The sequence below is a fragment of the Solanum lycopersicum genome, chromosome 11 (genome assembly GCF_036512215.1).
Source record: "Solanum lycopersicum chromosome 11, SLM_r2.1".
Lineage (NCBI taxonomy): Eukaryota > Viridiplantae > Streptophyta > Magnoliopsida > Solanales > Solanaceae > Solanum > Solanum lycopersicum.
The window spans coordinates 42,235,612-42,248,786 of NC_090810.1; the positions used below are offsets into that span (position 1 = coordinate 42,235,612).

Genomic DNA, 13,175 nt, shown 5'->3' on the forward strand with positions numbered 1-13,175 from the left:
GTAATATATTTCAAATATGTATAGTCGTATCTATATGTATAGTGGTTATTTATAGCCATGAGCTTAATGTACAAATGTATAACTTGGCCTTCTTATTGGCCAAGTGATGATATACTTCTAATAGGAGAGTTCCACATGGAATGCATAATTGGTTTGCACACCATTTCAGGTGATGCAACACTTTTAATGGTTGAGACCTACGTGGCATTCAAAAATACTTTAGAACACTCCCCCTGGATGTATGTAAATAAAGGTACATAGACATACATAATACGCATTACTTGTTGCCTCAACCTTTGTAGGAAAATTCGGTGGGACAAAACCTAAACTAAGGAAAAAAGAGTGCAACGTGTATTTTACTCCCCCTGATAAAAATCATGATTCAAATGGTTAAGTCTTTGCATTCCAATTTTGTGAACCATCTTCTCAAGAGATAACGCCACTAAAGATTTGGTAAATAGATCTGCTGGATTATCATTTGAACGGATTTGTTGCACATCAATATTACCATTCTTCTGGAGATCATGTGTGAAGAATAATTTTAGTGAAATGTGTTTCGTTCTATCTCCTTTTATGAAGCCTCCTCTTAATTGAGCTATGCATTCAGCATTGTCTTCAAAGAGCATCGTGGGTATCTTGACGTCACACTTCAAACTACATTATCTTTGATAAAACCTATTACTGATCATAACCATACACATTCTCTACTTGCTTCATGAGTGACTATTATCTCAGCATGATTTGAAGAAGTAGCGACAATAGACTGCTTCGTAGATCGCCATGATATAACAGTACCTCCGTATGTGAACAAATAGTATGTTTCTGATCGAGCTTTATGTGGGTCAGATAAATATCCTGCATCTGCATGAGCAACAAGATCTGCAGTATCTTTGTTAGTATAAAACAGAACCATATCACTAGTCCCCTTTAGATATCACAATATATGTTTAACTCCATTCCAATGTCGTCATGTAGGGGAATAACTGTATCTTGCTAAAAAATTAACAAAAAATGTTATGTCGGGTCTTGTAGCATTAGCATGATACATAAGTGCCCCAATTGCACTAAGATAAGGTACTTCTGGACCAAGAGGTTCCTCATTCTCTTCTTGAGGTCGGAATGGATCCTTACTCACTTCAAGTGATCGGACAACCATTGGAGTACTTAATGGATGTGCTCTGTACATGTAAAATCGTTTCAAGATTTCTCAGTATAGGCAGATTGATGGATGAAGACCCCGTCTAATAAATGTTCTATTTGTAGTCCAAGACAAATTTTTGTCTTTTCAAGTCTTTCATCTCAAAATCTTCCTTTAGATATTCGATTGCCTTTTGTAATTCTTCTGGAGTCCCAATGAGATTTATATCATCAACATAAATAGCAAGAATAACAAATCCCGATGTTGTTTTCTTAATAAAAATACAGAACAAATGTCATCGTTTATATAATCTTGTTTTATCAAGTACTCACTAAGGCGATTAAACCATGTGCCACCCTGATTGTTTTAAGACATATAATGACTTTTGTAATCTGATTGAACACATATCCTGAGAATTTGAACTATATGCCTCAGTCATTTTGAGTCCTTCCGAAACTTTCATATAAATTTCATTATCAAGTGAACCGTAAAGGTAAGTTGTAACCACATCCATAAGATGAATTTCAAGGTTTTAATGTACACCTAAACCGATGAGATATCAAAAAGTTATTGCATCCATAACCAGTGAATATGTTTCTTCATAGTCGACACCAGGTCGTTGGGAGAATCCTTGTGCAACAAGGCGTGCCTTGTATCTTACAATCTAATTTCTCTCATTTTTTTCGTACAAAGACTCATTTATATCCAATTGATTTAATATCACTAAGTGTTGGACTACTGGTCTAAAAACCTCAAATTTAGCAAGTGAATTCAATTCTGATTGAATTGCCTCTTGCCATTTTGCCCAATCACATCTTTGTCCACATTCTTCGACAGATAGAGGTTTAAGATCCTTATTGTCTTGCATAATGTTAGGTGCAACATGATATGCGAAAATATTATCCGCTATGATTTTTGATCGATCTAAATTTATCCTATCTCATGTAGAACTTATTGAAAATTCTTCATTTACTTGAGTCTCGGGTTCATTGAATCTTCAGGAATATCAGGATTAATCATATCTTGAATTTCTTCGTGAGATTCTTTTATATTATTATTTTTTGTACTTATTTTTCTAGGATTTTTATCTTTTGAACCCAATGGTCTACCACGCTTTAGGCGTATTTGTGATTCAGAACCCATGACACTTGTAGATGGTCCTTTTGAGATGTCAATTCGTATAGGCACATTTACTACAGAAATATGTTACTTTGTTATCCTTTTCAAATCAGTAAATGAGTCTGGAAGATTTGCTATGTTTTACAAATGGATGATCTTCTGGACCTCTTGTTGACAGACAGGGGAGCGTGGATCAAAATGAGATAATGATAAAACTTTTCATGCAATTTCACTTTTGAATTCTTTTTTCTCTCCTCTTAATTGCGGAAAATTTGTTTCATCGAATCGACAATCTGCAAATCTTGCAGTGAATAAATCTCCCATCAATGGCTCAAGGTAGTGAATTACGGAGGGTGAATCAAACCCAACATATATGTCTAACCTTCTTTGAGGACCCATCTTAGTGCGTTAAGGTTGTGCTACTGGCACATATATAGCACATCCAAAAATTCAAAGATGAGTAATATTTGATTGATGACCAAATATCAATTATGATGGGAAGTATTTATTATAATGAGTCGGTCTGAGATGAACAAGTGATGTTGCATGTAAGATAGCATGACCCCAATTAATAGTGGGTAACTTAGTTTTCATAGGTAGAGGACTTGCTATCAATTGTAAGCACTTAATAAATGACTCAGCAAGACCATTTTGAGTATGAACATGACTTACATGATGTTCAACTTTTATCCTTACTGATATGCAATAAGCATCAAAAGCTTGGGATGAGAATTCGCCAGCATTATCAAGGCGAATTGTCTTAATGGGATAATTTAGAAATTGCGCTCTTAATCATATTATTTGTGCCAATAATTTTGCAAACGCCAGTAATCAATTGCCTTGACAACAAGCAACACATGAAAACTCATCACACATAAGAATCTTCAGGTTCATTAATGGATGTCTTTAGAGTTTTCAATGATTCGTCTCATCATTATTGATCCAAGATGACCTATTTTGTCATGCCAAAGCACAAAGGTTTTCAAGTCAGTAAACTTCTGGTTTATAATAGAGTGTGGTTCAATTGTACTTACTTTTGCATTTGATAATTTCTCTAACACATATTTCTGGTCTGAGACAATCTTAGTAATACCAAGGTATTCAACATTCATTTCATTTATTGTCTCAACATGATATCCATTTCGGCAAATAACTTTAAAACTTAAAAGGTTTCTTCGAAATTTAGAAGAGTGTAATGTATCTTCTATAATAAGTTGTGTCCCCTTAGGAAGAAATATAGTAGCTCTTCCAGAGTCTTCTATTGAGTTTGAATTACCAGAAATTGTAGTAACATTTGCTTTTTTTCTAAGCAAGTAGGAGAAGTATTTCTCATCTTTGAATATGACATGCGTTGTTCCACTATCAATTACACAAATATCTTCATGATTGATCATTAATCCAAAGAAAATTTGAGAGGTATCCATATACTCTTCAAGATAAAAGATATAAACAAAATAAACATTATAATATTATTACTAAAAAAAATATTACACGACCTTTTAGTTATTTACAAGTCTAGGAAAACATATTCATACTAGTTCATAAAATTGACAGAAATGAAATATATTTATATTATTACAGATTCATCACCTATCAGGGATCTATCTTTCCTTCGGGATTCTTAAAGAAATCCGCTACATCAAGATGCATGGGTTCAACAGTATCTTCCGAGATAAAGTTGACTTCTGCATTATTTTTCACCTCCTTTGGAGAAGCTTGATATAGCTCAACCAGGTGCCTTGGCGTACGACAGGTACGTGATCAAGGCCCTTTTCCTTCAAATCGATAACATTTCTTGTCTGAATTTTTCTTCTGCACCACGTCGTGTTTATCATCCTTCTTTTTACACTGCTGGTGTTGAAGATTATTATTTAGTGCAAGACGATCACCATGATTGAAATTTCTTCCTCGACAATAGCCACGGCCAAGACTGGGGCCACGACCCTTTTCACGCCTAAATTGATGAATATTTATCGTATTTACTTCAGGAAATGACATAGAACCAGTAGGTCGACTTTCATGGTTTTTCATCAGTATGTCATTATGTTGTTCAGCAACAAGGAGATGTGAAATTAATAAGAAATATTTTTTTAAATTCCATTTCTCAATATTGTTGTTGCAGGAGCATATTTGAGGCAGGAAAAGTGGAAAACGTTCTCTCCAGCATATCATGATTAGTGATATTTTCTCCGCATAATTTTAATTGTGAGATAATTTTAAACATGAAAGTGTTATACTCACTGATAGATTTAAAATCTTGAAGTATCAAATGGATCTAGTCATAATGTACCCGTGGAAGGACGACCAACTTCAGGTGGTCATATCTACCTTTTAAATTGTTTCACAACACCAAAGAATTTTTAACAGTGAGATATTCCATTTTCAAACCCTCATCAAGACGATGACGGAAAAATATCATCGCCTTAACACGATTTTGATTTGATGCTTGATTATTTTCTTGGATGGTGTCTGCTAGACTCATCGTGTCAAGATGAATTTCTGCATCGAGTACCCATGATAAATAGTTTTTTCCCGAAATGTCTAAAGTAAGAAATTCAAGTTTAGAGAGATTAGACATTATTTAAGAAAGAAAAATTTATACCTTCAAGGCTTTTATAATCTTTACATGAACTGGCAAACACTCGTACTGATAATGTATTATAAATTAACTGACTAAAATTAATATACTCAAAGAAAGAAAATTGAGGAAGTAATATTTTTTAAATATGTATATCCGTATCTATATATATAGTGGCTATTGATAGCCATGAACTTAATATACCAATGTATAACTTAACCTTCTTATTGGTCAAGTGATGATATACTTCTAATAGGAGAGTCCCACATGGCATGCATAATTTGTTTGCACACCATTACAGATGATGCATAACTTTCAATGGTTGGGCCCATGTGGCATTCAAAAATACTTTACAACATAAACTCATCACTTGCAATTGCTGAAATATGTTTCCGATTAAATAGTGACAAATAACTCATCTCCCATTAGATTATATCTTTTTCTTTGTTTTAAATTATATTTATTTTATCAAAGAAAATATAAATTGAAGACGAATTAAATAAATGCAAATATTTATAGATGAGTTTTTAACGTAAGACGAATTAATTTTTGAATTCTAAATTGAGAAGAAAGTTATATAAATTAATAAAGTTTGTTTGTTTAAAATTAGTATAGTTATTTCATTAAACATTTGTATGTATTATAATTGTAATATTACTAACTTCACTACTATTTAGTAGCATTTTTGTTATTTATTTTATCTTTTTTAGTGGTTATATATTTAAAAATAATGATTATCTATTTGAGAATTATGTTAAAATATATATTACAATAATTAATTTTAAAAATAATTAGAAATAACATTTAAAAGTTAATTTTTCTCTCAAGATTTTATTAATACTACATAAATTAGGGGGGGAAATAATGTATACTCTGTCATTTAAAAAAATACGTAAAAAGTATTATAAATTAGAATAATTAATACTTTATAATATGTTTTAAAACATTTTCTTAATTCGGTTAACTCTTCAAATTTTATCTATGTCGTATAAATTGATACAAAAAGTATTATCGAACATCACATGAAAAGTATCATAAGTCACAATAATATAAACTTAAAATATTAAATAAATTTGACTAACTTTTCAATTTCCATTCATGTAATAGAATTGAGACAAAAAAAACAAACATATTTTACTAATTATTAGAATATATTATCTATATATAATAGGAGATGAAAAGGTGTCACACATTACCATGTTAAATGAGGTCTTAGGTCTAATTCGCACTCTAATTGCTAGCTCAAAGAGAGGATGATTGTTCAAGCCTTATAAGGAGTTCACTCATCTCATTAACCAACTATGTGGGACTTTTGTCATTCTTTAACACCCCCACCTCACGCCCAGTGCTTAACATTTGGTGGGTTAGTAACTTTGATTAACTGGCCCCAACATCGGATGAGACGGGCCCTGCTCTGGTACCATGTTAATTAGGTCTTAGGTCTAACTCACACCCCAAAAGCTATAAGGATTGTCCAAGTCTTATAAGGAGTCCACCCATCTCATTAATCACCGATGTGAGACTTTTATCATTCTTTAACAAGAACTATATAATTCCTGAAATTTCTAAATTATAAATGATTAAAATCAATTTAAAATTTAAAGTAATAATAGATTTACTAATAGTAAAATAAATGAAAAATACTAATTAACTGTATGCAACATAAATAACAGACACTTTTGTTGTTGCCCACTAATTAAAAAAACGGCTACGAAGATATACTTTATTTTAAGAAAATTCAAGATCAAAATCAAGTCCAAGTTCAAGAAGAAGTCCAAGATCAAGTTCAAGACCACCGGATTCAAGATCAAACTCGAAGCCCTTGTATTCAACTAGAAAGTCAAGAACAAGATAAAATCATCAAAATCAAGTTCAAGAAGAATTCCAACTCCAAGTCCAAGAAGAAGTCCAAGATCAAGTTCAAGAATAATCAATATCAAGACCACTGGATTCAAGATTAGGCTCGAAGCCCTTGAATTCAACTAGAAAGTCAAGATCAAGATAAAGTTCAAGTCAAGATCAAGAGTCCAACTCCAAAAAGTGAACATCAAGTTCAAGAATGATCAAGATCAAGACCACCAAATTCAAGATCAAGCTCCAAGCTCTTGTATTCAACTGGAAAGCCAAGATCAAGATAAAGTTCAATTTCAAGATCAAGTCCAAGTCCAAGATCAAGATCAAATCCATGTCCAAGTTCAAGTCCAAGAGCAAAATCAAGATCAAGATCAAGATCAAGATAAATCCCAAGTTCAATATCAAGTTTTAAATCCGTTGAAATTATATATGAAAAGGCGAATTCAGAGGAATCACAGATTTTGTATCACTCGCACTTTTAATAACAAATCGATTGTTGCTATATTTTCCATTGTTTATTATTGTTTTCTCGACGCAAATTTTATAATCTACAAATTTTGGCACGCCCAGTGGGACAAGCTCTACCTCTCATCTCAACTTTTAAAGCATCAAAGAATATCAAAATGTCTTCCACTATAGAAGAACAACTAGCAAGCATAACTAAAGCTATTGAAGGCCTGACAAAGTGCACACACAAACAAGATGCTAAACTTTCAAAGCTAACAAATACGATAAAAAACATGATTGAAAGAAAATCAAGTCAATCACCTCTAAAGCTTTCTAAAATTCAACACAAAGAAGTGTCTTGCGTGAAACAAACAAAGATCAAAGAGATTCATATCTCAAATGCAGGTTTGATTCCAATTGATCAGTTAAAGAACTTTATCATAGTGATAATTGAAGACAAATTTGAGTCTTCATCCAAATTTTCTCTCATATATGCAAAGTCATATACACAAAGGATTGATAACCTGAAAATGTATGAGGGTTATCAACCTCTCAAGTTTCAATAATTTGATGGCAAAAGAAATCCCAAACAACATATAGCACACTTTATCGAAACTTGCAATGCTGTTGGAACGTATGGTCATTATCTTGTTAAAGAGTTCGTTCGATCTCTCAGAGAAAATGCATTTGATTGGTACACAGATCTTGAACCTAATTCTATAGATAGTTGCGATTAGAGCAAGAGTTCCTTAATTGTTTCTATAGCACAAGGCGTGTCGTTAATATGATGGAAATTACAAAGGATCACCAAGGTGAATATAAATTAGTTGTTGACTTTATCAATCGCTGGAGAAGTCTGAGCATCAACTGCAAAGATCGCCTTAGTGAAATTTCTAGCATTGAAATGTGCATCCAAGGTATGAATTGGGGCCTTCACTAAATTTTGCAAGGATTAAAGCCTTATACATTTGAAGAGTTGGCAACTCGTGCACATGACATGAAATTAAGCATGACTTTAAGAGAAAAATCAATGATCTCCTGTTTATGAACCTCATGAAGACGAAGATATAGAAGAACTCCAAATGGGGGCAAGTCTGCATCCGAAGATGACTTTGAAGAGTCAATGTATATCTAGACGCTTCTTAACGTATGAGCTTAAACTGAAAGTTACAATGCTCCTTGAAACACGAGCTTAAACTGTATATCACTTAATCTTCAAGTTGAAATGCTCCTTGAAACACGAGCTTAAATTGTATGTCACTTAAATCTTAAAGTTTGGCTTAAATCTTCAATTTGAAATTCTCCTTGAAACACGATCTTAAATTGTATATCACTTAAATATTCAAGTTGAAATGCTCCTTGAAACACGAGCTTTAACTGTATGTCAAGTTGAAATGCTCCTTAAAATACGAGCTTAAATTGTATGTCACTTAACTCTTCGAGTTGAAATGCTTCTTAAAACACGAGCTTAAATTGTATGTCACTTAAATTTTCAAGTTTGAGTTGAATCTTCAAGTTAAAATGCTTCTTGAAATACGAGTTTAAGTTATATGTCACTTAAATCATCATGTTAGAGTTAAATCCTCAAGTTGAAATGCTCATTGAAACACGAGCTTGAAATATATGTCACTTAAATCTTTAAGCTTGAGTTAAATCTTCAAGTTGAAATGCTCCTTGAAATACGAGCTTAAACGGTATGTCTCTTAAATCTTCAAGTTTGAGTTAAATCATCGAGTTAAATGCTCATTGAAACACGAGCTTAAATTGTATGTCACTTAAATCTTCAAGTTTGAGTTAAATTTTCAATTTGAAATGCTCCTTGAAACACGAGCTTAAACTATATGTCACTTAAATCTTCAAATTTGAGATAAATCTTCAAGTTGAAATGCTCCTTGAGACACGAGCTTAAACTGTATGTCACTTTAATCTTCAAGTTTGAGTTAAATCTTCAAGTTGAAATGCTCCTTGAAACGCGAGCTTAAACTGTATGTCACTTAAATCTTCAAGTTAGAGTTAAATCTTCAAGTTGAAATGCTCCTTGAAACACGAGCTCAAACTGTGTGTCACTTAAATTTTCAAGTTTGAATTAAATCATCAAGTTGAAATGCTTCTTGAAACATGAGCTTAAACTATATGTCTCTTAAATCTTCAAGTTTGAGTTAAATCATCAAGTTGAAATGCTCCTTGAGACACGAGTCTAAACTCTATATCATAAAGCTCTTTAAATTTGAGCTAAATCTTCAAGTTAAAATTCTCCTTAAGGTACAATCCTAAACTGCATGTCACTCTTGGCTCGCGAGAGTATAAATTGTGTACGACACAACAAAAAAATCACTCACTCCTCCAGAACCACATTGCGACTTGATCCTCTTCACTGAGGTACGTATGCACTTAGAACCATATTCTAAGTTCAGTTGCATGAGTGTCAAAACACCAAATGTTCCCACTTGATTTGTTACATGAGTTAAAAGCTATGAGTAAGCTTTCATAAAACTTCAAACTTGCACCAAATGGTGGTGACTCAGTGGGGGGAAACCCTTATGAATAAAATTGTTTCAAGATGAAGTTTTAAAATCTCCAAGTATGCAAGTTGAAGTCTTCAAATTCTTCAAGCTTAGTCTTTGAAAGATAAAATATCTCGACAAGACTTGAAGAAGGGGAAATTTGTAGTCACTTCAAATTTATTAAAAATAAATTTATTAAGTTGTTCGGATTATATTAAATCAATGAATATATTAGTCCAATTAAATATTATGGATTAATATAATTGATTTAATTATTTAAATTTGGATAAATATTAATTTAATTAAAGCCCGCTCCATAAAACTATATGATATTTCAGTTAAATTTGAATGGTCGAAGGGAGTCGTGTTCCAATCGCAACTCCTTTATTCTATAACAATAAATAGGGGTCTCATAATTCAGAAAAAAAGAACCAAAAATTCAAAACAAGAAACTAGAGAAAGCTCGTGAATCAAAAACTATAAATTTCTCTACAAGTTCAAAAATTCAAGAATCCAAAGATTCAAGAATCCAAAGATTCAAGAATTCAAGTGTTCAAGTTTAAGATTTGAAGAAGTCAAGATCAAGATCAAGACCATCGGATTCAAGATCAAGCTCGAAACCCTTGAATTCAACTAGAAAGTCAAGATCAAGATAAAGTTCAAGTCAAGATCAAAATCAAGTCCAAGTCCAAGATAAAGTTCAAGAACAATCAAGATCAAGATCACCGGATTCAAGAGAAAACTCGAAGCCCTTGAATTCAACTAGAAAGTCAAGATCAAGATAAAGTTCAAGTCAAGATCAAAATCAAGTCCAAGTCCAAGAAGAAGTCCAAGATCAAGTTCAAGAACAATCAAGATCAAGACCACCGGATTTAAGATCAAGCTCGAAGCCCTTGAATTCAACTAGAAAGTCAAGATAAAGATAAAGTTCAAGTCAAGACCAAGATCAAGTCCAAGTCCAAGAAGAAGTCAAGATCAAGTTCAAGAACGATCAAGATCAAGACCACCGTATTCAAGATCAAGCTTCAAGCCCTAGTATTAAACTAGAAAGTCAAGATTAAGATAAAGTTCAAGATCAAGTCCAAGTCCAAGTTCAAGTCTATGATCAAGATCAAGTTCAAGTCCAAGAACAAGATCAAGATAGAGATCAAGATCAAGATAAATCCCAAGTTCAAGATCAAGCTTTAAATCCCTTGAAATCATATTTGAAAAGGCGAATTCAGAGGAATCATAGTGTCACGACCCAAAACTGGGCCGCGACTGGCACCCACACTTACCCTCCTATGTGAGCGAACCAACCAATCTAAACCTTAACATTTCAATATAATATCAACAGAAAGTAATGCGGAAGACTTAACTCATTAATAAAAATCAATTCAATAACTTCTAAAAACTCAACAACTATTATTATCCCCAAAATCTGGAAGTCATCACCACAAGAATATCTATGATCAATTTACTAAACTAAGAGTATTCTAAGAAGCTAAAACAAATAAAAACTAGTCCATGCCGGAACTTCAAGGCATAAAGACATGAGGAAGAAGATCCAGTCCAAGCTAGAAACTTTAGCTCACCCTGAAATCCGGTATAATTGAAGACTGGCTAGAATTGCGTTTGAGTTGAAGACGACGGCATGTTTGTTGCACTCCACAAATAACAAGAAGAAAACATAAAAGTAGGGGTCAGTACAAAACACGGGTACTGAGTAGATATCATCGGCCAACTAAAAATAGAAATCGATATATACCAAGTAATATCATAAAATCAACTATGATACTCAACATGTAGCAACAACAAGTACTATATCATTAACAATTACCGCCAAGTTCACACATGAGGACTCAAGCCTCAATACCATACTCATTTGGGAATTATGTTCATTAGATTGAGTATATTAACATCTTTCAAGATTCGTTATCTTTATCTCTCTTGTGTCAGTACGTGACACTCCGCTCCCTCATATTCATTAGTCCTCTTGTGTCGGTATGTGACACTCCGATCCCCTACTACTATGTGTCGGAATGTGACACTCCGATCCCCTAAATCTACTGTCGATTCGTGACACCCGATCCCCTAAATCTACGTGTCGGTTTGTGACACCTGATCCCCTAAATCTAAGTGTCGGTTCGTGACACCCGATCCCCTAAATCTACGTGTCAGTTCATGACACCCGATCCCCTAAATCTATGTGTCGGTTCGTGACACCCGATCCCCTAAATCTACGTGTCGATTCGTGACACCCGATCCCCTAATCTCCTTCTATCAATTCATCAAGCCTTTTTTCTTACCAAGGCATCATCAATCTCATTATTTTAGTTCATCATGCCTTCTTTTATACCAAGGCATCATCATTAACAAGAGATTAGGATTTTGCAAGATTTGGGATTCAATAACTTCATCATGCTTATATAATAACAATTATATAATTACATTAATGCAAGCATACAATTAAGCACATAGCAGGGTTTACAATATTATCAATACATATCATTCGCTATTAAGAGTTTACTACGAATATCGTAAGAGAAACCATAACCTACCTCCACCGAAGACTAGTGATCAAGCAAGCAAATTCCCAAAGCTTTGTGTTTTCCTCTTCGTTTCTCCTCTCTCGATCAATCCTCTCTCCCTCTTTGTTCTTTCTATTTTCTTTATTCAAACCCTCTTTCTTTTACCCTAATTAGTATATAATTAAGAATAAAAGATGGCAATAATAACCCACTAATTAACTTAAGGTTACCTCTTTTAACCCCAAAGTAATTACACTTATTAACATTAACCCACTAACTTTATAATTAAAGCAGGAATAGTCAAAAACGTCACTTAAAACGTATAAGAAATCCGACCCAGACTGGGATTACGCAACCTGCGACAGCCCGTCGTGCCTGCGACGGTCCGTCTTGCAGGTCGTCGCAAAGTTCAGAGACTGGATTTCCACTGAAGACTCTGTGACGGTCCGTCACGCCTGTGACGGTCCGTCACGCCTGTGACGGTCCGTCCTGCCATTCCGTCACGAAGTTCAGAGAGTCGACTTTCAGTATCCAATTTCAGATTTTCTAAGTGTTCTGAAACGAGACCCTGTGACGGTCCGTCATGCCCATGACGGTCCGTCGTGGGGTCCATCGCCTCAGCCTGTTTTTCCAGAAATAAAATCTGCTGTTCAAAATGACTAAACAAGTCGTTACAATAGATACCAATTTACCCATCGTTCGTCCCCGAACGATCACAAGGAGGAAAACAAGGGCGAAAAGGAGTACCTGAATCTGTAAACAGATGTGGATATCTTTCTCGCAGATCTTCCTCCTTCTCCCAAGGGGTTTCTTCAACGGGTCGATTCTTCCATTGAACTTTGATGGATGCAATCTCCCTTGATCTCAACTTGCGAATTTCTCTATCTAGAATGGCAACAGGTTCCTTCTCATAAGAAAAATTCTCATCAAGCAAAACTGAATCCCAACGGATAATGTAGTTTCCATCCCCATGGTATCTTTTCAACATCGACACATGGAATACCGGATGCACTCCGGACAGCCCT

General features: G+C 34.0%; 1 protein-coding gene across 1 annotated transcript; it reads right to left on the bottom strand.

Annotated features, from left to right (window-relative positions):
- Positions 1 to 356: 356 nt before the first annotated feature.
- On the bottom strand, positions 357 to 1,156 carry LOC138339414 (uncharacterized). Its single transcript, XM_069291011.1, has 3 exons — positions 1,079 to 1,156; positions 698 to 925; positions 357 to 515 (listed from the first exon to the last, which is right to left on the bottom strand). Exons 1-3 carry the CDS (start codon positions 1,154 to 1,156, stop codon positions 357 to 359), a joined length of 465 nt encoding a protein of 154 aa, XP_069147112.1.
- Between the last annotated feature and the right edge of the window lie 12,019 nt (positions 1,157 to 13,175).

Excerpts from the sequence above, each read along its gene's own strand:
- LOC138339414 (XM_069291011.1), bottom strand. The coding sequence starts at position 1,156 with ATGGTTGTCCGATCACTTGAAGTGAGTAAGGATCCATTCCGACCTCAA. Across the intron at positions 926-1,078 it reads AGGAACCTCTTGGTCCAGAA|GGGACTAGTGATATGGTTCT; the intron begins GTACCTTATCTT and ends TGATATCTAAAG. Across the intron at positions 516-697 it reads ATGAAGCAAGTAGAGAATGT|AAGAATGGTAATATTGATGT; the intron begins GTATGGTTATGA and ends CATGATCTCCAG.